General features: G+C 38.5%; 1 protein-coding gene across 3 annotated transcripts in view; it reads left to right on the top strand.

The window, feature by feature from the left end:
- ARHGAP10 (Rho GTPase activating protein 10) overlaps positions 1-25,847 on the top strand; it is a 311,913-nt gene that overhangs the window by 185,114 nt on the left and 100,952 nt on the right. For all 3 annotated transcript variants that reach the window (XM_034661542.1, XM_034661541.1, XM_002916964.3), the window contains 4 exons: positions 3,939-4,026; positions 12,065-12,123; positions 23,504-23,609; positions 25,053-25,212. In XM_034661542.1, coding sequence (XP_034517433.1) covers positions 3,939-4,026; positions 12,065-12,123; positions 23,504-23,609; positions 25,053-25,212 — 413 coding nt within the window. The remainder of the gene's footprint in view (positions 1-3,938; positions 4,027-12,064; positions 12,124-23,503; positions 23,610-25,052; positions 25,213-25,847) is intronic.

Genomic DNA, 25,847 nt, shown 5'->3' with positions numbered 1-25,847 from the left:
AATCTTTTTCCATCCATCCTGATTTACTAAGTGTTCAAAACAATTTATACCCCTGCCAAAAAAAAAAAAAAGGATTTTAGACTCTCTGTGTATTTGTATATACCCTATCCCCTGGACATTCTTTGTTTCCATCTTTTCTCACTTCCGTATGTTATTCTAGGGTTCTATATCTTACAGAGAAAAAAAAAATTGGATGAGTGTGACAGATTTTTAGCTTTGCTCTTAAACCAATCCATGATTCCTCCCTCTAGGAGGAGTTAGTGCTGATGATTTTGCCCATTGTAGTACTAGACAGTAATTTTTTTTTAAGTTACCATTTCTCTAGGTAATGTTTATTTCAAATTTGAACTTTTCAAAGTACAATTTGTATGTAATGCTTTTCTTCTTTGTAGAGATGAGAAAAAATTACTTTTTTAGTATCTGAGGAAAAATTCCAAGGCATTTAATATTTTTTGCAAGAACTTCCATTTACTTGATTTCTTTAGTAATTGAGAGCTACTTATTGGGTTTTTTTCTATTGCCATTTTTATGTAACGTATTTGTATATTGGTTGAAATGTTTGAAGTATTTAAGTACACTTGTGTAAATGTGGTAATTTCTAAAGAAAGAATGCATGCTCAGTATCTTGAATGTTGTCTTCACCCATCTCATTTTTTGGTGTGTTTTCACCCCTCGTTTTTAAGATTAAAATAAAAAATGTTTCTCTCCATTTTTCTTCCCCCCCATCTTCTCTCTGCCCTCCCCTTTTTCCTCCACCCTGTTCTTCTCTCTTCTCCTCTGCCAACAAGAAATACTAATGACAGTTGACCATACAAAGTCCTCTAAATAGACCTGTCATCTCTACTCCTCCAGGTCAGGTCATGGCGATGGGAGTTGTTTGTCTTGTTAGTTGTCTTCCATTCTGGGAGCAGAAGGTAGAGGTCTGCTAGCTTTTCTTGCGCCAAGCTTCTTAAGTTTCCAAAAATAAATAAATAAATAAATAAAAGCCCAAGTGAGCAATTGTCTTCATCCCCTTTTCAGGTGTTTTTCTTTCCTTCCCCTTTTGCTTTAACAGAGGGCATGCATAGACATAGTTTTGTAAAAGTTGTTTGTTTGTTTAAATAGAAACTTGGAGCACTTGGGAGGGAAGGGAGAAATATCAGATGAGGTGTCTTTGGGTGAGTCATGGATTTTTAGTAAATGGGGTGAGAATATAACAGATTAATTACAATAGTTATTGGTAGGTTAGAACTAAGATGGGTTAGAATTGTATTCTTCCCACCTCCCCACTGAAGAATGAAAACATCAGAACGGGGTGGGGAAATTGTGAGAAAAATGTGGTGGTAGCCTATGTGTGTTGGTGAATTTGGTGGTTATTTCCAAATTTAACTTGCAAAACAGGCTGGGTGATTTCATTTTTAGACACAGAAGCACAGAAAACAAGAAATAAAACTAATTTAGAAGTTTTACTTTAAGAAATATTACCCTGTTTATTTGTAGGACAGCTTTTTTATATAGATTGGGGGAAAAAGTAATGTAGGTGAAAAATTCTGATTTTGGATTATAAAGTATATTCTCAAAATTCATTCAATCAGCATGCTCCATCAAGTACTTTCAAGTGGGGCCCAAGTCAATATTCAGAAGGGTGTCAGCATTTTGTATTTAGGTGGGGCTGAGAATTTTCCGGTTTCAGAAAAAAGAACACTGGTTACATAATTATGAAACATTAGCTCCAATAAAAAGTCAGCTATTTGCATCTGTGCTTGTTAGTTTAGAGTTTTAACTAATCCATAAGGGTGTTGTCCCTTGGTCAGAAAGGAAGCGAAATTCCTTCCTTGTTTACTGTAGGACATATATTCTGATTGGACCCTCAAATGCATTTTTAAGTGTGAATCCCAAATAAGTTCTTAGCAAATTTACCTGGTCCCAGTGCGTCCTCTGATTGTACAGAGCTGCGAGGGACGACGGAGTTATTCGAAAACAGTGAACATGTAATAGAGGATTAGTACCGTAAGCGCTGTGTAGTCACGAGCTTCTGATATGACAGCTACTTTTTATTGCATGAATTCAAAGGATGACTTATTTTTCCATAGAAAGAATATTATTCTCAAAATATAGACTGATTATTTGATAGAAAGGTGAAAATAAAAGATTTCCTTTGGAAGCCTCCTGATTTTAAACTGCTGATTTGCTGGTAGCGAGTTGATTGAAAATGTTATCTGACTTGTATGTTAAAATGAGATTTAAATAATTGATTTAATGAGAGAGAGAATATTCAGTTACTGAAGTAATTGGTTGGCAAAGCCTTTAGAACAGAATTATTTAGTCCTCGTTATAAAGGATTGCACCTTTAATCAGGGTGCTTAATTTGATTTCTTGAATGTATCTGTGGCTTGTCTGACAAGCTCGGTAACAAATGAGTTCTGAATTGTAGGAACTGATCAAAATGTAATCAGTATCAATTGCCATTGTTGTAGTTTATTGCATGTTGCTGTCAGTTGCTGTAATCAAGAACGGTTGAAGTGCTTTAAAAAGTCTCCAGACTTTTGAGTAATGGACTTCATACGTATGATGTTACGGCTGTGAAAGAACCATCACTTCCTGTTTTACTTTATTGTCAGGAAGTTTGAGAGTAACATTGAGTTGCCGTCTATCCTTCCTCATGCCCAAGCCCAAAGATTTTTTAGTGGCATGCCTGACCGAATGCCGTGGTACCGTTCTGACAGGCTTTTCTCTTTAGTGCCTTTCAAGAGGAAATACTAACAAGCTGTTTCCTCCCCTATCTAGACAAATACAGTGGGCGGGGGGGCGACTCCTTTGCTTGGGTCCCAGTTAAAACATCATTCTGGAGTGAGGGAGAAATAAAATCTCTTCCAGGAATGTCTAATTTTTTTTTTTTCCTTTGGATGATGGGAGTATAGAAAACCAGGTGAGTTTCTATTGATTGTGTAGTATCGTTCATCATAACCCCTCCCTTTGAGTAGGAACCACCTCTGAACACTTACACTTGTAGTGACTCAGCTCTGGTAATTGCCTACTCATTTAAACACATTCCTGATTTGCTTTGCTGCTCTTCAGAGTTCTGTGAGAGCGTTTACTTGATCTCATGGTGCAGACGAAACCTGAAGTTCAGTCCGGCTTGGCACTGACTTGGTTTGGGTGGTGTAGCTGCTCAGGGTGGTGGTGGGGATTTAAGCCCAGGTTTGTGATAACATGGTGCCCTCCTCCCTGGTGCCGAGCCGGCAGCCGGGTACAGTAGCCCAGCCTGAGAAGGATTAAAGGTACTACCCTACCCAGAGAGCGCTTTCATACCATCCTTTCCTTTTATTTCAACCAAGACTCACTTTTTCCTTTTCAGAATTTACTACTTCCCTTCCCCTCCTGTTTGTTTGTTTAAGCCACACATCTTTTTCTACCAAGTTTATTAGCAACCTGAAAGGGCGTTCAGAAGAAACACGTCATTAACACTTTTAGGACAAAGAAAACTAGTTTTATTTAGAATGAATGACAGAAGTGTTGCACAGAGACTTCCAATAAATAGTCCTTAGATGAGTGTATGAATTGTGATGTTGATATGAACGTTGAGTTTAAATGTGTGTATCACCATATTGCTATTTTGGTTGATCATGCATTAATCTTCAGAAGGGTAATATGTTGAGTACAGATCTTAGAAGCTTGGGACCAGGCTTACTGTCCTTTCTTCCCACTGACTTGTTGCCATTTTGCCATTAACGGTCCTGACTGTTTCCCTTGTCATAATGCAGTGTGATGATGGTAATGCCACCTGAGACACAGTGAAATATGTAGACACTGTAGAAGAAGCTGTGTTTGTTTTTATAAGAAATCCCAAAATTAATTATTTGTGGTTTGGCCTTTTAAAAATGGAAGCTTTGTGAGCAAGTCAAGGGGGCCGTTGAATGTTCTGGGTTTTAATTACTCTTTTCTTGCTTGCTCACTAGATGTAAAAACATGCAATGAGGTGGATCTGGAGAATTCCATAGATTGGGAAGTGAAGACAATAACAAGCGCCCTAAAACAGTACTTGAGGTAAGCTCCTCTCAGTGACAGAAGGGAGGAGGCATGTGCTCTTAGGCATCCAACACATGGCAGATGCCGACTCTGCCTGGAGATCTCAGTTGAGTTAAACCTTACGAAAAAGGGGGACATTTATGAGGGATCTGTTCCTTCAGAAGTGTGACAAGTAGTAGCTGCATGTCAGTTGTTAGGTAAGTTGCAACACAATTGGAATAGATTTGGTTTTTGAGATAAATGTCTGTTGTAGATGTGAGTTTTAGGGATTAAGTGTTATGAAACAGGAGGAAGGCTATGTATTGAATTCATTGAATCTTTTAGGTAAAAGTGAAGAATTTTTTAATTTAAATTTAAACCGTTGAACCTAGAGGCTTATTAATGATAACACATAAATATAAAGCTATTTGCAAAGGAGTTCACTTGAGATTTTAAGATAAACTTAAGTCTTGCATTTATTATAGAAGATATTTAGGACAAGAGTTAGTCTAGGGCTTAGCATCTCTATGGGTCATTACCCTTTTTATGAAAAATAAAGGAATTTAATGATGAAAAGCTTGAAATTAGATGAAGAAAATACCACGAGAGGGGAAAAAAGAAGCGAGTAAAAGAATGGAAAAAAGATCACGACCGTAATTCCTATGCTTTGGTACTATGGAGGACTTTGATTTTTGTATGGCACACAAATGGCAGTGTTCCCCCAGGATCATATAGGATTGTGTTCCAGGTATAATTTGGGTTCGAATGAGCACATAAAATGAACTGGTATTATATATTTTATATTTTTTGCAATTCGTCTATTTGAAAAATTCCAAGTCTGTAAAACCAGAGATGTTAGTGTCCAGAATCCTCATGGCCCCATTACCCTGTGTCTGCAGTTATCATCATCCTACCCTTCTTGTTTCTTAAGTCCCCCTACCTGCTACTTCTTTTGGGTATTATTTGAATGATTTTCTAAAAGAACATATTGCTGCACCCATAAATACTTAAGTATATGTCTATAAAGAGGTAAAGACTTAAAAGATAATATAGAAAGACAAAAAGAATAAAATTATCATACCCAACAATATTAATATCATCAGTACTGAGTCTATGTTTGATTTTTTTTACTGATTTTTTTCCTATTTATTTAAATTCCTACAGAGTTTAAATAATGTCAACACATTTCAATTGACTGATATGTTTTAAGTCACTTTTAATCTGCACAGTCCCCTGCCTCTGCACCACTTTCTTCTCCCTCAGCATTTTCGTTTGTTTCTTTATGAACCTGGGTCATTTTTATTTTTTTATTCTCATTTTTTTAAGGATTTATGTATTTATTTTAGAGTGAGAGATAGCCGGGAGGAGATATGAAGGGTGGGGCAGAGGGCAGGGAGAGAGAGAGAAAGAGAGAGAGAGAGAATCTTAAGCAGACTCTGCACTGAGCACGGAGCCCAATGTGGGGCTTGAACTCACAATCCTGAGATCATGACCTGAGCTGAAACCAAGAGTCTGATGCTCAACTGACCATGCTCCCCATGTCCCAACCTGGATTATTTTTAAGTAGAATTTTCTATATTTTAGATATGGCAGATTGTGTCATGGTGTCATTTAACATGTTTCTCTAGCTGTCATATTTCCTGTAAATAGTTAAATCTATAGAATTCATTAGATTCAGACTAGGTTTTTGAAAAATTGATTTATTCTAAGAATACATCATAGTGGTGTTATATTCTTCCTGTAACATATCAGAAGGCCTGTTACCTGCTTGTTCCACTTTTTCGTTTCTTTTCTTTTTTTCCCCAAGATTTATTTATTTATTTATTTTAGAGAGGGAGAGAGCAAGAGAGAGTGCAAGCATGGGAAGGGGCAGAGGGAGAATCTCAAGCATACTCCCCGCTGAACATGGAGCCCGACGTGGGGCTCAGCCTTACAACCCCGAGATCATGACCTGAGCCGAAATCAAGAGTTGGACATCCCAACTGCCTGCACCACCCTGGTGCCCCTGGTTGTCCCACTTTTTAATGAGATTAAAATTTATCAATGGGTTTAGATGTGTCTTACCTGCTTTTGAGTATTTTATTTAAACAAGATAGTTTGAACCACTGTTTAAATTTTTTTTTCTTTAACTGTGAAGTACATTATTGTCCCTAGTTGATAAAGGGATAAAATTAATGCTAAATCTATGGGTTAATGTCTCCCTGTCTGCCACTTGTTGTGACTAACTGGTTTGGATGAGAATTACAGACAAAATGAATCTCCTTGGCTCCCACGTGGGGATTAGAATGTAAGCTTCCTGAAGATCGGCATCCTGTGTGTCTTGTTCTTTGCAGTATCTCCAGCACCTAGAGCTGTACCTGTCACCAGGATATGGGGCTTTTCGACTGGGGAAATTTTGCATCCCCCAGAAGATACTTGGCCATGTCAAGTATCTTGGTTGGTTGTCACGATTGCTGTAAAGGACATGCTACTGGCATGTAATGGGTGGAGGCCAGTGATGGGTTGCTAAACATCCCGCAGCACAGGACTCAGCTCACCATTGCCTCCAAATGTACAGAATGTTAGTAATGCTGAGATTGAGAAAGCCTGTGATAGATGGATGAAAGACAGAATGGGAGAGGGAGATAAAAATATAATGAGTTGCATATGTTAACTTGACGAGCAAAGGGTACTGCTACTCTAGGAGGTAGCTTTAAACCCATTTTACTCTGGTAAATTCATGGCTAGTACAGTTAAAGGGATTGACCAAGGCGACTCAGTTATTGGTGGGAAACTAAAGGCAAAAATCCAGGTGTTTTGTAATAAATTGCATGAGTTTTTTTGTTATTTTATTTATTTTTTAAAATTTTTTATCCTGTTCCACATGGTCCTTTTTTTTTTCCTGGTGGGGTAAGTAGTTTAGTAAATGTAGAGGATCTCTTTATTGAGTAACGTACATAAAATTTCTTTTTGGTTCTTGATACTTTCTGAAGCCAGTCCCTTCTCACTCCTGGTCTTATGTTGCTTTTTCTGCCTTTTTCTCTCATTACGTTGCTTTATCCTTTTGAATTCTGCTTTTAAGCAAACATTGCCTACAGAACAACATTATGAGATGCTATTATTATATAACTTCACTCCTAACAATATACACAGTCTGCCTGAATGTGATAAAGTGATTATCATAAAATGGCAGATGCCTTGGGAGATTTTGAACGTTAGGTTGCTGTTCTTTCCCCTGTGTTATTTTTAGCAACAAAAAATGCAGTAATTAGGATTTAAGTAATACTTTCTCTGGTGAGGCACCAAATGGGAGGAAACGGAGTTTTTATTTTGGCTATCTGGTTATGGCCTGAGCCTGTGCATTTCTTTCAGTATAAGAGATAATATGGTGTGGTGGTCAAGAGCATGGATGGAGCCAGCCTGCGTGGGTTGGAATCCCGGCTTTGTCGCCTAGGGTGCCATAGCACAAAGTTGAATATAGCTTTTCTCACCAAAAAAGCTGTTGCTCTTGAATTCTTCTCATGCAGATAACCCAGCCATCTTACTGGTTGGTTGGTTGGAGGTGTAAGAAGCGAAGTCGCCAAACCCCTAAAACACTACGAGAAAGAGAAAGGTGTGCAGCAGATACGTGTGTGGCATCTTCCTTCTGCTTCTACTGATTTGAGGCAAAAATTCTTTACTTCAGTGTTTTAGAGGGCTGAATACCAGCTCCCTGATTGATTACCTATCTATTCAGACCATAATTTTGATTTCCAGCTAACATGTTCATTACAGTGGTTCCCCATAGCGAAGGGACAAATGAGCTATTTTGTAAGGTTTCTCGTAAACTGATCAGACCTGGAGGAAACTTTTAAAGTCTGGAAATTGAATGGAACTTTTCGGGAAGAAAATGCCAGCTTAGATAAATATTATGATTTATATTCATAGACAGATCCGAAGGGGTGGCAAGAGAGGTAGATCGAAACATGTTGAATGGCAAGCTGAGAGACACAGTGACTCGGTATAATACATTTCGTATGGGGAACTTGTCATGTTTATTACTGCTTCCCTACCATCAACAATATTTAATACTTATTATTTATGCCGTATTGACTAGCAGACACATGGCAATGGTAGAAGTAGCTCATAGAAGGTATTTCGATGCAAATTCATTTTTATTGGGAAAGAAATGCTCTCTATGGTTTTTCTAAGTGTTCTCTTCCACCCCCTTACCCCCAGTTTTCTTTTCAGAACTGTTCAGCTTTCCTTCTGTGCCAAGTCATCATTTTCCTTCCTTGCCAAGTCATCATTTTCCTTCCTTGCCAAGTCATCATTTTCCTTCCTTGCCATTTTTCACATATTTTGAAACAAAAAACCCTGAAGGTTTACTTCTTTTTATTTAGGCTGTGGTATAATTGATTTTATTTTTCTTCTTTAAATGAGAGCGTAGGAGATGAAGGGGAGGGAGAGAGGAAGTAAGGAATAGCTTTTCTTCACTAGGGCTTTACGTTTTAGTTGATGTGCCTATGGTTGTCTGTGTGTGTGTGTACTGTAGTATCCTAAGTTGTGTGTAGGGAATATGACTTATATTTTTGCATCTGTTTTGTTTTTTAAATAGCTTTGTTGAAGTGAAATTGCCCTGTAATAAACAATATATATTTTATAGTGTACATCGTGGTAAGTGTGACATGTGCATACACCTGTAAAGCAGTCACCGTGATCAAGATAGTGAACCTAGCCACTACCCCCTAAAGTTTCCTCATGCCCCTTGGGAATCCTGTCTCCCACCCTTCCCTTTTTACTCCCTCTTTCCTAGGCAACCACTGGTTTGCTTTCTGTCACTGTGCATTAATTTGCATTTCTTATAATTTCAAATAAATGGAATAAAAATCTGTCTTTAAAAAAAAATCTGGGTTCTTTCATTTAGCATAATTAGAGGTTCATTTGTGTTGTGGCCTGTACCAGTAGTTCATCCCTTCTTGTTGCTAACCAGTGTTCCATTGTATGGATACACCACAGATTTTTTTTTTTAAGTTTTATTTATTTATTTGAGAGAGTACACGTGAGTAAGGGGAAGGGGCAGAGAGAGAGATGGAGAGAGAGAATCTCAAGCAGACTCTCCACTGAGCATGGAGCCTGATGTGGAGCTTGAGCTCATGACCCTGAGATCATGACCTGAGCCGAAATCAAGAGTTGGACGCTTAACCGACTGAGCCACCAGGTGCCCCTACACCACAGATTTTTTAAAAATCCATTCACCTCTTGTTGGATATTTGGGTTGTTTGTAGCTTCTGGCTGTTACAAATAAAGCTACCAAAGCCCTTTCTGCACACATCTTTGAGTGAACAGGCTTATATTTCTCTTGGGTCAAGCCTAGGAGTGGAGTGTCTATCTACATTGCATATTGGATGTATGTTTAACATTTTGGGAAACTGATGAACTTTTTTTTTTTTTTCCAAAGTGGTTATATATATTTTTTGCATTCTCACCCTAAATGTGCAAGAGTTCCATTTCCTCTACATCCTTGCCAACTCTTGATATGGTCAGTCTTCTTCATTTTAGCCATTCTAACAGTTGTATAGCGATATCTCATGTGCTATTAATTTTCACTTCCATAATGACTGATAATCTTAAACTTTTCTAAGTGCATATTTGCTATCTATGTATCTTCTTGGGTGAAATGTCTGTGTCTTTCATGCAATTAAAAAACCTGAGCTATTTCCTTATTATATTTTGATAATTTTTGAATGTATTTTGGATACAAGTCCTTCCTCAGATATGTGCTTTACAAATGTTTTCTTCAGTCTGTCACTTGTCTTTTCCTTCTCTTAATAATGTCTTTCAAAGAGCATCAATTTTGATGAAGTTCCAGTTTATCAGTTTTGATTTTTTTTGAACTGTACTTTTGGTGATGTATCAAGAAATCTTTGCCTAATCCAAAGTCACAAAGGTTTTCTTTTATATTTTCTTCTAGGATTTTTATAGTTTTAGGTTATACTCTTAGGTCTCTGATCTGTTTCGAGTTCATTTTTATGTAAGATATGAGATACGGATCCAAGTTTGCTTTTGAGTATGAATGCCCCGTTATTCTAATACCTTTTATGGGAAAAGCTATCTTTTCTCCCCTGAATTGTCTATTGGGATGATCATACAGTTTTTCTTTTTTAGTTGTTAGTGTGGTGAATTGCATTCATTTTGTTTTACTATTAAGGCAAAACAGGGGCGCCTGGGTGGCACAGCGGTTAAGCGTCTGCCTTCGGCTCAGGGCGTGATCCCGGCGTTATGGGATCGAGCCCCACATCAGGCTCCTCTGCTATGAGCCTGCTTCTTCCTCTCCCACTCCCCCCGCTTGTGTTCCCTCTCTCGCTGGCTGTCTCTATCTCTGTCGAATAAATAAATAAAATCTTTAAAAAAAAAAAAAAAGGCAAAACAACATTCGTGTGATAAACCCAACTTGGTCATGATGTATTATCCTTTTATTTATCTTGTTGAATTTGATTCTTGTTGATTTTATTTATGTTCCTTTGTGTATTTGGTGTTTAATTTATTCTTTTTTTTTTTTTTTTTTCTGACTCTCCAAGATGGAAAGTGAAGTCATTGGTTTAAGACCCGTCTTCTTAGATAGGTGTTGAATGATATAAATTTACCCATAAATACTGCTTTACTAATAACATCCCTTAAATTCTGATGTGCTGTGTTTCACTTTCATTTTGTTCAAAATACTTTCTAGTTTCTCTTTCTTTGGGGTTTTCCAGATATCTTTCTGTTGCTGATTTTTAATTCAGTTTTTATTGTAATCAGAGAAATGGGCCGGTATAAATTAAACCCTTTTAAACTTACTGAGATTTGTTTGATGGCCTAAAATATAGTTTATCTCGATAAATGCTCCATGTGCACTGGGAAAGAATGTATTTTCTGCTCCTTTTATTGGGGTGTCATTTAGGTGAGGGACATATCAATTAGGTAAAATTGGTTGATAACTTTTATTCAGATCTTCTGTATCCTAACTGATTTGTCTACTTGTTCTATCAGTTATTCAAATGGGAAGTATTTAAATTTCCAGACATAGGTGTGGATTTGTCGGTTTCTTCTTATAGTTCCATCGATATTTGTTTCATGTGTTTTGAAACTCCTGTCATTCTTAGACACAGGAACATTTAGGATTGTTATGTCTTGTTGATTAATTGTCCTCTTTAGCAATATGAAATGAACTCATTTATCCACACATTTTTTTTCTTGGCTTTGTATATGTCTTAAATTTTTGTGTGTGTATGTGTCTTTGATTTTTTTTTTCCTTGAGCATTTGAAGAGGAATTTCTGAGTTCCACGATTTAAACCTCTTCAAGATTGATAATATCTTGCCAGATTGCCCTCCAGGAAGACTGTGCAAATTGATACTTGTCTAAGTATTCTTTAAGTGTTTTTACAGAGTCCAGAGATCTGGTCTTTTAAAATTTAAGATAGGTATAAAAATTCACTGAACTGTAGCATTCTGTTGACTGCAGGATAAAATACACTACCATTTGTGTAATCTGCTTGGTAGAAGATTAAAATTATGTGGGCTTTTTTTGCATTGTTATCAATTTTATTTCATATCTCTTTTATTGTTTCATAGGCATAAGCCAAAAATGGCTATCATATTTCTGTAATAGAGATTTGTAAGAGGAGAGGATATGATCTTTGTTTAAAGTTTTCAGTGTCTTTTTGTAGCATCTTCAATTAATATCCTAGACATGATTTTCAAAACTAGATGCTTATATTTGGTTGGATAGAATGTTTGACTTTAAATAAGTTAGTATGTGGAAAGAAATTTTACATATAAACTCAGATGTTTGTAAAGGTATTTTCCAAGATTAAATGTGAAATATTATGTGATTAGATCTGATGGGGATTTGTGGTTGCTTAAGCTTTGGGTAGTACCTGGTACAGATAGTAGTTAATAAAGTAATCCATTTGATTTATATATCTTTTTGATATGTAAAAAAATTTCCTAGGGAAAGTTTTACACATGAACTGAGAAATGCACATCATATTTGTAGCCTTTTATAAAAGATGAACACAAATAGCAGTGACCTGTTTGGATGTGTTTGGTTAATTCTCGGCTGTCCTTTTCATACAGGAGTCTTCCAGAGCCTCTTATGACCTATGAGTTACATGGAGATTTCATTGTTCCAGCCAGTAAGTATTATGTAGAGGTGTAGTGGTTGACAGTGTGTTTAAACTAAAATTTCCACATGAAAAAAATCTCACTTAATGTTCTTGTAATCTATGTTAAAAATAGAAATCACTTTAGGAGATGTTTGGTCTCGTCCCTCTTTTAGAGGGTGAAAAAGAAGGACTATTAATATATTCATTCATTCATTCACATTTATTTATTGCCTACTGTGTGCTAATCACTGGTAGATACTGGGTATGTGGAGCTGTGAAAGGATTTCTGCCCTCAGGAGTCCATTCTCCAGCAAGTATTGGGGCGCACACACCTCCCACTATCCCATAAAATGTAGAATAATGGTATGAGCAGAACGGTTTGGTAACAGAAAAGTATTTAACTTGCAGAACGTTGGGGAAGATTAGCAGTTTTGGAGAGATTAGCAGGTTGGAAATGGCTTCACATAGAAAGATATTTAGATGGAAATTACAGGCAGAAGGAGTAATGTGAGATAATGCCAGAAGCCCACACAGTATCTGATAGAGAGTGAATTATATGTGATAAAATGTTAAATAAAAAAGGCCTATCGTTGGTAGAATTTTAATTTGTGATTAGATTTTTCGTGAGTCCTACTCATTTGGAGCTGTCTTGTTTTCTATTATTCATACACCTCAGTTTTTGTGTTGACACATGGTGTTTAACCATCAGAGTCGTCTGAAATACATTGGTGTGAGGTATTTAATAGTTAAGGAGATGAAGGTTGAGACATGTGAAGTCACTTGCCAGATTACAGGGATCTTTATTTAAAATACAAAACCCTAGCTCCACTGGCTAAAACCTGCAGGATTGGTTTTCACAGGTGCACTGACAGTAGCTATAATTGTATTTTCATTTCCTTTTTTTTTTTTTTTTTTCCTTCCCCCTTGGATGTATTCCATAGTTTAATCTGTTGAAAAATTTAGAGCAATCCCTTTGGGTCCTGTGTTACTGCTGCCGGAACATTGCTTTAAACGTTATCTTCTTGTGAGGTCTTTGCTGCAGCCAGTATAAAGGTTCCTGGTGTGTTACAGAGAGAAGCAATGTGTAGGCCCAACTAGACTGTACCTATAAAATAGGCATTCGGAAAAGGCAAAAATATGGTTCTACTAACTTCTGTTTTCATGTGGAAGAGGGATTTTTTTTTTTTTTTTAAGAGAATTTGTGTGATCAAGGAAGTGGGGGAAAGTTTTCTTGGCAAAAACTCAAGCAAACGCTTAGTTGTTTTGATTCCTTCCCTGTGGCATTTTTGGCAAACAGGGGAAAGAGAAATTAAACTCTAGTTGGAGGACAATTGTTTCATGTTGTTCGCCTCAGAGACTGGAAAAAGCAGGAGTGCCAGTTTTAATCTAGAATCCTTTGAGAATGGGAGAAAGATAAAGTGATTATGGAGTAAGGTTTTGAATTACCGCAAGTTAATGTCATTAGGATTATCACGCCTTTAAACTGAAGCTGGTGTGTTTGAAATTCTAATGTCAATGTGTTTTACCAGATGAAGGCTTCCTAAGAGGAGGTAGGAACTTGCGAGTGGTAGTGGAGTCTGTGGCAGTAGGAAAGGAGCTTAAAGAGTTTGTTGAGGCCGTCCTTGAGCAGTGTGGCAGAAGAGATCACATAAATACTAACGGTAATATCGCCTACTAGACCGGTGCCTTGTGTTTGGCCTCCCGACATTCTGGGGATGCTGTAATAAAGTCTCCGCAATGATTTGAATAACAGGCCTGTTCCAAAGAAATACTATAGCTACTGTAATTATTGGCATGTATTTGCACCCAAGTGGAGTTGCGGTTGGAACGGGACCTGTAGTTAGTTACCTTCTTTAATGAGAAAAAGTGCATGCGTTAAACGGGTGTATCCAGTATTCCCAGTGTGAGCTTTAATTTTTTTATTTGAGTTTCTCTGAGTACCCCTCTCGGTCCTCACTGTGCCTCTCTTAGGAAAGAGTGTGGGAACAAATTCTCTAACCTTTTGCACATGGACTTGCAAGTATTACATAAAAACAGTTACAGAAGTCAGGTGGCCAAAATTAGTCTCCCCTTTTGAATATTGTTCGAAAATTGGGATTGCGGTCAGACTATCATTTTCCATTAACAACGGCACAGATGACCTTGTTGTGTGAAAGTGTCTGTTAGCAGAGCTGACTGCTAAAATTATCAAGCATCGCCAGTCTTTGTTACTGCCTCTCATACCAGCACGGAAACTAATTTTTTATTCCTTTCAGCCATGTGTGGTGGTTTCCATCTGTTCTGGGCTGTGGAGATGGTCCTGTTTGCCCTCCCTGCTGAGAGTTCTGGAGGTTTCTCCTGGGTCCCTTTATTTTCTCCCCTCAGTTTCTTCTCCATAGGTTTCTGTTGAGAGAACCCGTGGGTTAATTTCTGGAGTGCCTGATGCACATATGAATTTTATTTCTTTTTTGTCACCACAAGACATTTTTGTTCTTCATTCTTGAAAAATACTGACTGTACAGTGTTGAATGCATTGGGAAATTAATTTTTTTTAATAGAAAAAATTAAGAGAGATAACTAAGCCCTCTCAGCTGAATTAACTAAAGTTGCCGAAAGGAACTAGAGTCCCTCTGTATGGAAAACCATTCCTTTGTTTCTCCTTTACTCACACAATACTTCACTTCTGACACCTCTGATCACCAACTGTGTGGGCTTTTTTCCCCACTCCAGCCAATTCTGCGACACTAGCCGAGCATTCTACAATTCGATTCAGTTCTGATTCTTTCTACCTGGAGTTCGGGTCAGGTCCCGCAGGGCAAGGGCTCAATCCCACAAGACTGCCCCCACTTCAGACAACAGTTGTGAGTCCCAGGTTGTCTGCAGGACTTCTGACTAACTGCCTCGAAATCAGGGTTTCACAACTCCCACCTTAGGCATGATAAAGGGCTCACAGAACTTGGGGAAACACAAAATTGTATTTGCCAGCTTATTATTTAATAAAGGATATGATAGAGGATACAGATGAAGAGCCAGATGAAGGGGGGCGCCTGGGTGGCACAGCGGTTAAGCGTCTGCCTTCGGCTCAGGGCGTGATCCCGGCGTTATGGGATCGAGCCCCACGTCAGGCTCCTCCGATATGAGCCTGTTTCTTCCTCTCCCACTCCCCCTGCTTGTGTTCCCTCTTTCGCTGGCTGTCTCTATCTCTGTCGAATAAATAAATAAAATCTTTAACAAAAAAAAAAAAAAAAAAAAAAAAAAAGAGCCAGATGAAGGGATACATAAGGTGAGATCCAGAAGTGTCCTGAATGCAGAAGCTTCTGTCCCTGTGGAGTTGGGGTATGCCACCCTCTGGCCATGTAGATGCGTTCACCCACTCTGAAGTTCACCAGACTCTACTGTTTTTCTGGAGGTGTTATTATGTAGACATGATGGATTATGAACTTCATTTCCAGCCTCTCTCCCTCTCTGGAGAATGGAAGGTGGGACTGAAAATTCTGAACTTCGAATTATGGCTTGGTCTTTCTGCTGACCCACCCCCATCTGGGAGCCCACCAAAAGTCACCTCATTAGAATAAAAGATGATCTTATCACCTAGGAAATTCCAAGGGACTTAGGAGCTTGGGGTCAGACACTCCTATCACTTAAAAAATTATGGAGGTTTTGCAGCTTTGTGTCAGGAACTAGGATCAGAGACTAAATAGAACAGAAGATTCTTTGAGCACTCCTAATGACAAGACTTTTAGGAGCTCTATGTCAGGAACCAGAAGCAGAGCCCAATATAGATTTCTTATTACTTCATACCATCCATCTTGTGAGAAAATATAATGAGCTTTTAGTATAAAAATTCATAAGATGAAAACACAGTTTACTTGGTCTATGTAGGAATGCAAAAGTTGGTTCCCATCTAGGGAAGGCTATTAGGTGTCTACCTGAATGTTTTTATGTGGTGTTCATCATCTCTGAGAATGTTGTAATCCATGGTCTGTGTCTTAGCCTTTCAAGCTCAGAGTTCTTGATATACCATATTGACAAAAATTGGATCCACTCAGGATTGGACTCATGTTAAGCTTAGCCTGAGAATGACCACCAAAGCCTGGATGCCTAATATGGCATCATACAAAAATATTTTCCCCCTAGACGAGAACACTTGTCTTGCTATGTTCTGTATGTTTTCTTTCTGTAGTCAAGTTACCTGGCAAGCAGAATCATAATCACAAAGCTCTTAAGTCATTTATGATGAAAAATATAATGATTAGAGGATCCAGGGCACTGATATTTGCCCAACTGGAATATTCTATCCCTGGTTGGTACACCTGCATGGGAAAGAGGAAAATCGTGTGATCTTAGTTGGGAAGGACTTTGAAACATGGACATTAAAGGAATTGAATGCCTAATGACATTGAGCTATTTTAGCTGAATATATTCATTTCCTAGTGGATAGGGTCACCCACAGAAGAATTCGAATATTTGATGTCTGTTGAGTGATGAACCTTGGGAAGTGTTTGGATGTTTACCTCTAATGCTTTCTTAAAATTACAGTACTGTTGACTTATGACATTTAAATATGGAAATAATTTAATATTTATCTGCCTGGGTATCTTTGATAAGCTCCAGTAAGCTATGATCATATCTTTTTCAGCCTCTGTTAGTTGGCACAGTATCATAAGCACATAGACGTTAAGTGTTGTGGATGCTGATTTCTAGTTTCACAATTAAAAATGCTTTTGCTATTACAGTAAACTCCTAATTCCCTGACATATGTTAGGAATTTGGTGTTATGATTAATTCAGTATCCTAGATTTTTAAAACGTTATGCTTTTCATTATATAATTTATATAAATTAAAGTATAATGAAATGCATATAACATAAGCCACTGAAGATAATTTATCTAGTTATGTAATTTATCAATTAGAAAACTTTTTTTGAGGACCTTAAAGTTATTATTATGTGGCACCCACATGACAATGCCCATTTAGTAGAGATTTTTGATTAATGTCAACATAAAACAAAATGAAGAAAAAAGTAGTTTTACTTTAAAAGCTGTACTTCCAGGGGTGCCTGGGTGGCTCAGTCGGTTAAGCATCAGGCTCTTGATTTGATTTCAGCCCAGTTCATGATCTCAGGGTCCTGGGATCAAGCCCTGATTCGGGCTCCCTGCTCAGTGGAGAGTCTGCTGGAAATTCTCTCTCTTCCTCTGCCCCACACCCCCACCCCCTAAAATAAATAAATAAACATTAAAAAAAAGTGCCTTACTTCCAAAAATATTCTTCTTTTTGAAAGAGGAAAAAAGCAGGCTTGAGAAAAATGTGTGATTTCAAATGAAGATGGGTGTGGGAGGGGCACTTGAAGGAAGTGGAAGGCTTTGATTCTAGTTTCCAGAACCAGTTCTACTATTTTTAGAAATGAAGAACCTTAACCTTAGAGAGTGGGAAATGATTTCTCTAGATTGTGTTTCTGAGTAAGTAATAAATCTCTAAATATTAAAATTAGATTTTCTTTGGAGAGAAATGATCATTAATGACAAGGTAGACAACATGAATTAGAAGTAGCTTTTTAGTGCAAAGTTTTATAAAATTTTCAGTTTTTGAATGTACAAAATTCTTATCATAGGCAGTTATCCTTTTATTCCTTTGGAATTATTTTTAAAAATTATTTTTCAGAGTCCTGACTTCAAATTTTCCCCTACTTTAGTTTTATTTTTAAAGTTAAAGCTGTGAATTGAATATGTTATTTTTAAAAAATTTTTCATTTTTCTCCAGCTTTGATTTAGTAAGGTATTATCTTGGTTTTAACTCCAGACAAAAACTTGATTATAATTTGTCACCTAATTTGTGTTTTTTTGAAGTATTGTATTTGAAGTATTGACACACAGTGTTACATTAGTTTCAAATATACAACAGTGATTTGACAAGCCTATTTGTTATGCTATATTCATCACAAGTGTAGCTGCTGTCTGTCACCATGTCATTGACTACATGCCCTTTGCTGTACCTTTCGTCCCCCTCACTTATTCATTCTGTAACTGGAAGCCTGTACCGTCTACTCCCCTTCACCCACTTTGCCCAGCACCCCCCTTCGCTGCCCCCCCCTCCCGCAACGACCTGTTTGTTCTCTGTGTTTATGAGTCTGTTTAAGCATTTTTTGTTTGTTCATTCGTTTTTGTTTCTTAGATTGCACATTTAAGTGAAATCATATGGTATTTTTCTGTAATTGACTGATCTCACCCCTTTAGGTCCATCCCTGTTGTTGCGAATGGCAGGATCTCATCTGTTTTTATGGCTGAGTGATATTCCTTACTAACTCTTTACATAGTTGTACTTTTGTTTTCAGTGACAAATTTAGTTTGTTTCTAAGAGGTGTTTTTTTTTTTTTTTAAGACTTTATTTATTTGTTAGAGAGAGAGCACAAGTAGGCAGAGTGGCAGGCAGAGGGAGAGGGACAAGCAGACTACCCACTGAGCAGGGAGCCCAATGCGGGGCTCGATCCCAGGACCCTGGGATCATGACCTGAGCCGAAGGCAGACGCTTTACTGACTGAGACGGCCAGGCATCCCTCTATCTAAGACTTTTGATTATGTAATAGGATTTGATGATTTGTATTCTGCTTTATCAGATGTCTTTTCATTTCTTAGACTTTTTGCTTCCTTTGTCTTTAGCGACAGCTGTGCCCTGTGTTGTGAAATCTCATTCCTCACTCTGAGGAATTACATTCCTTTTGGAAGTGTAAACTAGAACAGAGCTACCTGTACAATCACTGGAAGCAACTCAAATGTTCAGAGAGTTGATGGGTGGTGCTATTTTTAATGACATGGAGAGATGTCCACGGTATATTAAATGAAATAGGCTATTCACACATTTCATTATGAAAAAAGGAAGCAAAGTTCTAAAAAGATTAAACCTAAATTTTACCAGCCTCAGTTAGGGTGAGATTTATTATGGGTGGCTTAATGTAAGTGAACTTTTTGTTGAAACATAATAGAAATGTACACAAATAATAAGTATACGGATTAATGAATTTTTCACATAGTAAGATAGCCATGTAATCAGCCCTGGATCAAGAAATAAGACATTGTCAGAGTCCCAGAAACGCTTCCTCACACCCACATGGGCCCTGTGACATACAAGCACTCCCCTGACTTCTGACACCATAGGTCCAGAGGTTGGGGTTGCTGCATTTGTATTGTATCTAAATGGAATCATCCAGAATATCTTCGTTTGCATTCAGCTTCTTTTGCTCATCTGGTGACATTCCTCCGTGCTCAGTGAATCAGCAGTTCATTCTCTCTCCTCGTGCTATAGGATTCCGTTGTACAAACACACCACAATGCATTTATCTGTTCTGTTGAGGAGACTGGAGTGGTTTCACTTTGGGATTATCAAGAGTGCTACTGCTGTGAACATTCTAGTATGTGCCTTTTAGTGAATGTTTATGTGCATTTCTCTTGCTTTTGAGTAGAATTTTTTGGGTTGTGGGTTGGAATGTGTGTGTTCAACTTCAGTAGGTACTGCCAAAGAGTTCTCCGAAGTGATTGTGCCATTTAATTATTCCCACGTCGTTAGAGTAGGACAGTTACGGTTACTTCGTATCCTTGCTAGAACTGAGTACTGTGTTCATTTAAAACCATTCTGATGGGTGAGTGGTAGTAGCTCATTGTGGTTTTAATTTCATTACCGTAATAAATAACAAGGTTTAGCACTTTTTCATGTTTATTGGTCATATGGCTAGTCTCTCTCCTGAAGTTCCTGCTCCAGTCTTTTGCCTGTTTTTCTTGTGGGTTGTCTCTTTCTTTTCAGATTGATTTGTCGTTCTTCATAGTCTGATGGTATGTTCTTTCTCAACTTTATGTATTTCAGAGTATTAGTGATTGCTTTTACTGAGTTGTTTTATCTACATTTTCTAAAATTTTAACAGAACAGATATTTAGTTTTTACAATAAGGAAAAAGTAAAACCATCATCATTTTGAGGAAACAGATTCCCTAAATCAGACAAAGGCAAAAAAACCATATTATCTCACTTCCATGTGGAACCTTAGAAAAGACAAACAACACCAAGCAAGCTGATAGATACAGAGAACAGACTGGTGGTTGCTAGGGCTGGGGAGTGGGCAAAATGGGTGAAAGGAGTTGGAAGATGCAAACTTCCAGTTATAAAAAAGTCATGAGAGTGGAATGTACAGCATGGTGATTGTGGTTAATAAAGTAGTATTGTGTATTTGAAAGTTGCTAAGAGAATACATCTTGGCAGTTCTTTTTTTTTTTTTTTAAAGATTTTATTTATTTGAGAGAGAGAGCATTAATTGGATGTTAACTAGATATATTGTGGTGATCATCTAGCAACATATACACATATTGAATCATGTTGTACACCTGAAACTAATACAGTGTTATATGTCAATTATATTTCAATAAACACAAATTCGCCTTTCTTGATCTGCTTTATCTCTTTTCCCCCTTCCCTTCCATTTCTTGATTTTTGAACCAGTGATCTGAAATCCCACTCTCTCTGTCCCTTCTATCCACTTTTTAACCTCCTTGTATGACTAAAGAGGGACTCCTGGCTGGCAAACTTGGTGGTGGGTGTCCAGGCCCGCCTCCCAGTCTTGATCTTCCTCAGTCCCTCGTTAACTCTTGATACCACTGGGCTCCTCAGGCCTTGCATGTTTCTTCTCACTTGACTTTCTGATGACATTGAACCTCCTGGTCCTCCCTCCTCTTCCTCCTCCTGTGCTTCGTTTAGCCCCCAGTTGGCATCTCCCCTGCACCCTGATGCAGCTCTTTTCCCCACAGGATGCTCTGCTAGCTTTCTGAAGTAGTTGGGCAGCCTTGGCCATGTGCTGGAGGTCCCCTGTCTCTGGAGAACATTGCTACCTTCATCTCTAATGCCTCCTACCATTCCTAGCTCCCTGCTAGATATCTGCCTCTTGAACATCCCTTCCTCCATCACTGCCACCATCATTTTCCCCCTCAAACCAGCGTTTTCTCCTCTGCTCCTGTCTGTCAGAGGGAATGACCATACTACCACATAACCCAGGCATGAAACATTGGTCATCTTTGCCTTCTTCCTTCTGATCCATGGCCAGTCTGCAGCTAGATCCTGTCAATTCTGTGTCTTCCACAGGAGCTCTCACATAGTAAGAGTAATGCAAACAACAACGGAGATGATGGCTAACAGTGATGGAAAACCTGTATGTGCCCACCACTGGCGCTTGACACTTTGCAGGTGTTACCTCACTGAATCTCGTAATGGCCTTTTGAGATAGTGCCGTTAACTTCATTTTGCAGATGAGGTAACTGAGGCCCAGAAACCTCCAATAGTAGCTATCTTGCTCTTGTTGTCAGTTGGAAGGAGCAATTTTAATGCCTACCTGCCGGCTCTGCTTGTAATTCTACCACCACCCCCTCTTTCTGCCTCATTACTTTTTGCCCAAATAGCATTTCCCCCCTGATTGGCTTTTTTCCCCATTCTAATCCATCCTCCAAAAAATGTCAGGTAAATCTTCCCCAAATTTGACTCTGTTCATATTTCTTCCCAGCCTTACTTACAGTGACTGAGTTAGAAGCCAACAGTAAAGACAGATTCTTCAAATTAGCTTTTACAAACCAGAGTTTGGCCTCTTACTTTCTTCCATAACCTTAAGGTGCTCTCTCTGCGTAGACTGTGTATTTTCTTATACTATTTGCAGAATTTGGAGTGTGCCCCTTATTCCTCAGTTCTGCCTTTCTTTAAATTCTTCCCTGTTCTTCAAGATCTAAAATGCTATCCCTTATGTGAAACCTTTCCTCAGCTTCTCCTGCCGGCTGTCTGTGAGCCTCCAAGCAGCCTGGACTGTTCTTTCTGCTGCCTCAGCTGATCACTGAATTGCCATCAGTTGCTTCTTTGACACCCCTGAAAATTCTAGTGGAGTTCTTAATAATAAGCATTTTATTGATTTGTTTGATATTTTCTGTCAAGAACATGATAAAGGGAATTTGGGCACGTTGCTAGTAAGACCCATGGATAATTCATTCCAAAGTCGAAGGGAAAGTGAGTGTGTTAGTTCCCTAGGGATGCTGAAGAGCTTAAATAGATCAGTCAGTCAGTAAGTAAATAAATAATTCATTCATTCATTTGTTCGTTCTTTCATTCACTCACAATTCTAGAGCATAGAAGTCCAAAATCAAGGTGTAGGTTGGCAAGGCCTACCTCTAAGCTACCTCTAAAGGCTCCAGGGAAGGCTTACCTCTTCCAGCATGTGGTGGTTCCCAGCCATCCTTGGCATTTCTTGGTTTGTACATACATCACTCCAATCTCTGCCTCCATGATATTCTGTCACATGATATTCTCCACTGTGTCTATCTTCATATGACCATCTTCCTTTTGTGCCTTTGTTTTCTTATAAGGGCACCAGACATACTAGATTAAAGGACCACCCTACTCCAGTATGATCCAACTGATGGCTTCTGCAATGACCTTATTCCCAAATAAAGTTATTATGTTAAGCATGTCTTTTTATTCTGGTGTTTTGACATCTGGGGCTTTACTGATCCTGGGGAGAATGCCCTTCCTGGGGCTAACCAATTCCTTGAGATACTAAACTGAGCATGCTTTCCATATGCCAACCAATCCAGAGCCTGTTTTCTTTCCCTGACTCTGTCTTTTGGGCTCTTACACTCCAAGTCAATATTCTCCTGCCCTAATCACCTCAGGGCCAGGTACCAGATGTCTGGGCACAGCCCCCATGCTCCGGAGCCTGCTAAAATAATTCAAACCAACCAATCCTGAGTCTGTTTACTCTGCTTCACCTCTTCCTTCTCATGGAAAACACAGTAAAGCCTCTTGCCCACATTTTCCCCTTCTTCCCTCTGGCTCTCCGCTGACCCTGGCATACCACGCCTGCTGTTTTCAGGGAGTGTGAGTGTAAGACTCTTCCTTCAACTCAGTCATTTCCATGTCTGCATGTCTTACCACACCTGATTAAAACAAATCCCACGTATATTTTAAAACAGTCATGTTCTGAGACACTAGGGTAGAACCTCGGTGTATCTTTTTAGGGGATAAAACTGAACCCTAAGAGGGAAGAACCTATCTGCCCCTATTTCATTTGCATTCCATTGTGGGGCAGTGACCCAGTGACTCGACTTCTCCGAGGGATGAGCAGACTTGAAGTGTAGAGTATGAGAAGGAGAAGCTGTCATAGCCCTCTGTTCTTAAATATCACCCTAGGGAAAGCTCTCATTGCTTTCACACTGACATTATCTCCTTATTGAGGCACAGAAGACTAAGAGTAGGGCAAAAGATAGGCTCCCCCCTTTTTGGGGAAAGGTGGCAAAATACATTTAAATTCTCTGTTGAAATATGTTGAACAGATGAGCTGTTGTCATGATTGATTTCTGGGACTGTATTTGATTCTGAGGAATCTAACTATTTTTTTCTTTTTTCTTTTCTTAAAGAAAGTGGAAGCCCAGAATCTCGTGTTAATGCTATCCATTTCTTGGTACACAAACTTCCAGAGAAAAATAAAGAAATGTTGGACATTTTGGTGAAACACTTAACAAAGTAAGCCCCCTTTTCTTCCTACCTTTCTTTGTTTCACTCTGGGTGCCATGTGGGGTTCTTGGATTCGTAACGGTTGGAAGTGGGGCTGTCTACACAATACCAGGGACCACGCCTGGAAAGGCAGGCTGGACAGTTGACTCACTGTGTATGTTTTGGACAAGAGCATTGAAATATGATACTTTCGTGAAGTTGTATAATTATTTGCTTAACATCACTGCCAGAGACTTGGGGTTTGATTGGAAGTAAAAGAAGAGAATATTATACACTTCCCTGTACACAGATCTGGAAATGTGATTATAAGTCTGTTAGCGAATTTAGCCTGGTTTCACACCTACCTAACTCTAAGTTTGAACATGGCCTTTAAGTTAGTTTAATCCAGTAATAAGTAGTTATTTCATAGGATCCATTCTTGTCTTTTTATTCCCTCTTTAAAAAGCAGCAAAATCTAATCATTTAGTGGAGAAATTAGCCCTTTCTTCAAATACAAATGACTCTTAGATCACTGTAATTATAGAAATTTAGAGGTAAGAGGAAGCTGAGGAATGCTGTTTTAGAATGTCTTTAGTTTTATTTTATTATCTTATTTATTTTATTATGTTTTTATTTTATATAAAAAGAAACTGAAGGCCAGAGGATATTATAACCTGCCAAGTGTCCTACTACTAGTATAGCCATTTGTTCATTTAGTCAACACATATTTATCGAATGCCTTTTTTAGGTGCTAGTGGATACATAGTTGAATAGGATAGACGAATTCCCTACTTGCATGAAGTCACTTCTAAGAAGGAAAAGATCATAAACAGATTACAAATAAAAATACAAAATAATTTTAGGTGGTAAGTGGTTAAAAAAAGAGAATGAGGGGATAGAGAATACATATTGGGTGTGGGACTATAAAGAGGGTTATTATGGAAGGTATCTTGAGGATGAGGCTTTGAATTGAGACCTGAATTAAGCGTCAGGGCTTCTGAGGACAGTTGTTTAGGCTGCTCATTGCACAATGAATTGGGCCAAAGGGGTGAATGCAGGTGCTCTGACCAATTTCTGTGACGCCAGTTCTTACAAAGGTGCCATACAATCTGGTCATTACTGGAAGCCAAGGGTATAATAGTCTGGGGAAAGAGGTGATGTTCTAAGTAGGGGGGAATGGTAAAAGAAGGTCTTCGAGGGGCACAAGCCTAGCATAAACATGTAATTATTAAGAAAGTCATTGTGGTTAGAGCAGAGCATCGAGAAAGAGAGGAATAGTAGTAAGGTCAGCAGGGGCCTCATCCCCTAGAGTCTTGTCAGATCTTGTTATTTCAGAAGCAGACTTTGAGGACGATTGAGTGTCTTGACTCCTTGTTTTTAAGGAAACACAGAGTTGCAGAAGATTGTACTTTCCCCAGCTATATTGCCTCTCTTTTAACCAGAGACTTTCTTTCCCTCGCTCTTCCTTATCAGTGTTTCAAATCACTCCAAGCAGAACCTCATGACTGTAGCAAATCTAGGAGTGGTGTTTGGACCAACTCTGATGAGGCCACAGGAAGAAACTGTTGCTGCCATCATGGATTTGAAGTTTCAGAACATCGTGGTGGAAATTTTAATTGAAAACCATGAAAAGGTAAACTCTCTCTGTTTTTTCCTTAAGGGAATTCCTGTTTTTGGCTTTATCACCACGCCTCTAAGATTCCCCACCACTGTTAAATGATTTTATTATCATTGTGATGATGAGTGTGGTTCTGAGAAGTTCCCACGAACTTCTGCCTTCTGATGGATTTCCATAAATCTGAAGTTTACCCGGTGTTCTGTCATCTCACTGGTTTAAGGAAGAAGCATTCCACCCAGATGCAAAGGACTATCTGCAATATAACACTGGACTCTTTAGATTCGTTGCAGTCTTCAGTCCTATCCTTGGATTTCTCAAATTCTGTTTCTGTAACACAGGGAAAATATTTTTGCCAATCTGTGTCACGTTCTTCCTAGAAAAACACATATATAGTCCCTGTTATCTCCCAAATTGTGCTGACATTTCCAGGGGATTCACATGCATCCCTGAATCTGGGAACCCCAGGTTAAGAATCTCTGGTTTAAAATGAATACTGTCATTCCTCTGTGACACATCTTTTTACTTGTGTCTCGATAATCAGGGGACTACAGGAGTTTTCAAAATATAATAGATTCTTTGAAGAACTTTTATGTCGTTTTTTCTCATTATCAACATGACCTTGCTAATAATTTTCCTCACTTCTCTCAAGG

The sequence above is a fragment of the Ailuropoda melanoleuca genome, chromosome 5, assembly GCF_002007445.2.
Source record: "Ailuropoda melanoleuca isolate Jingjing chromosome 5, ASM200744v2, whole genome shotgun sequence".
NCBI classification, from domain to species: domain Eukaryota; kingdom Metazoa; phylum Chordata; class Mammalia; order Carnivora; family Ursidae; genus Ailuropoda; species Ailuropoda melanoleuca.
This window is presented reverse-complemented; position numbering and strand designations above follow the sequence as displayed.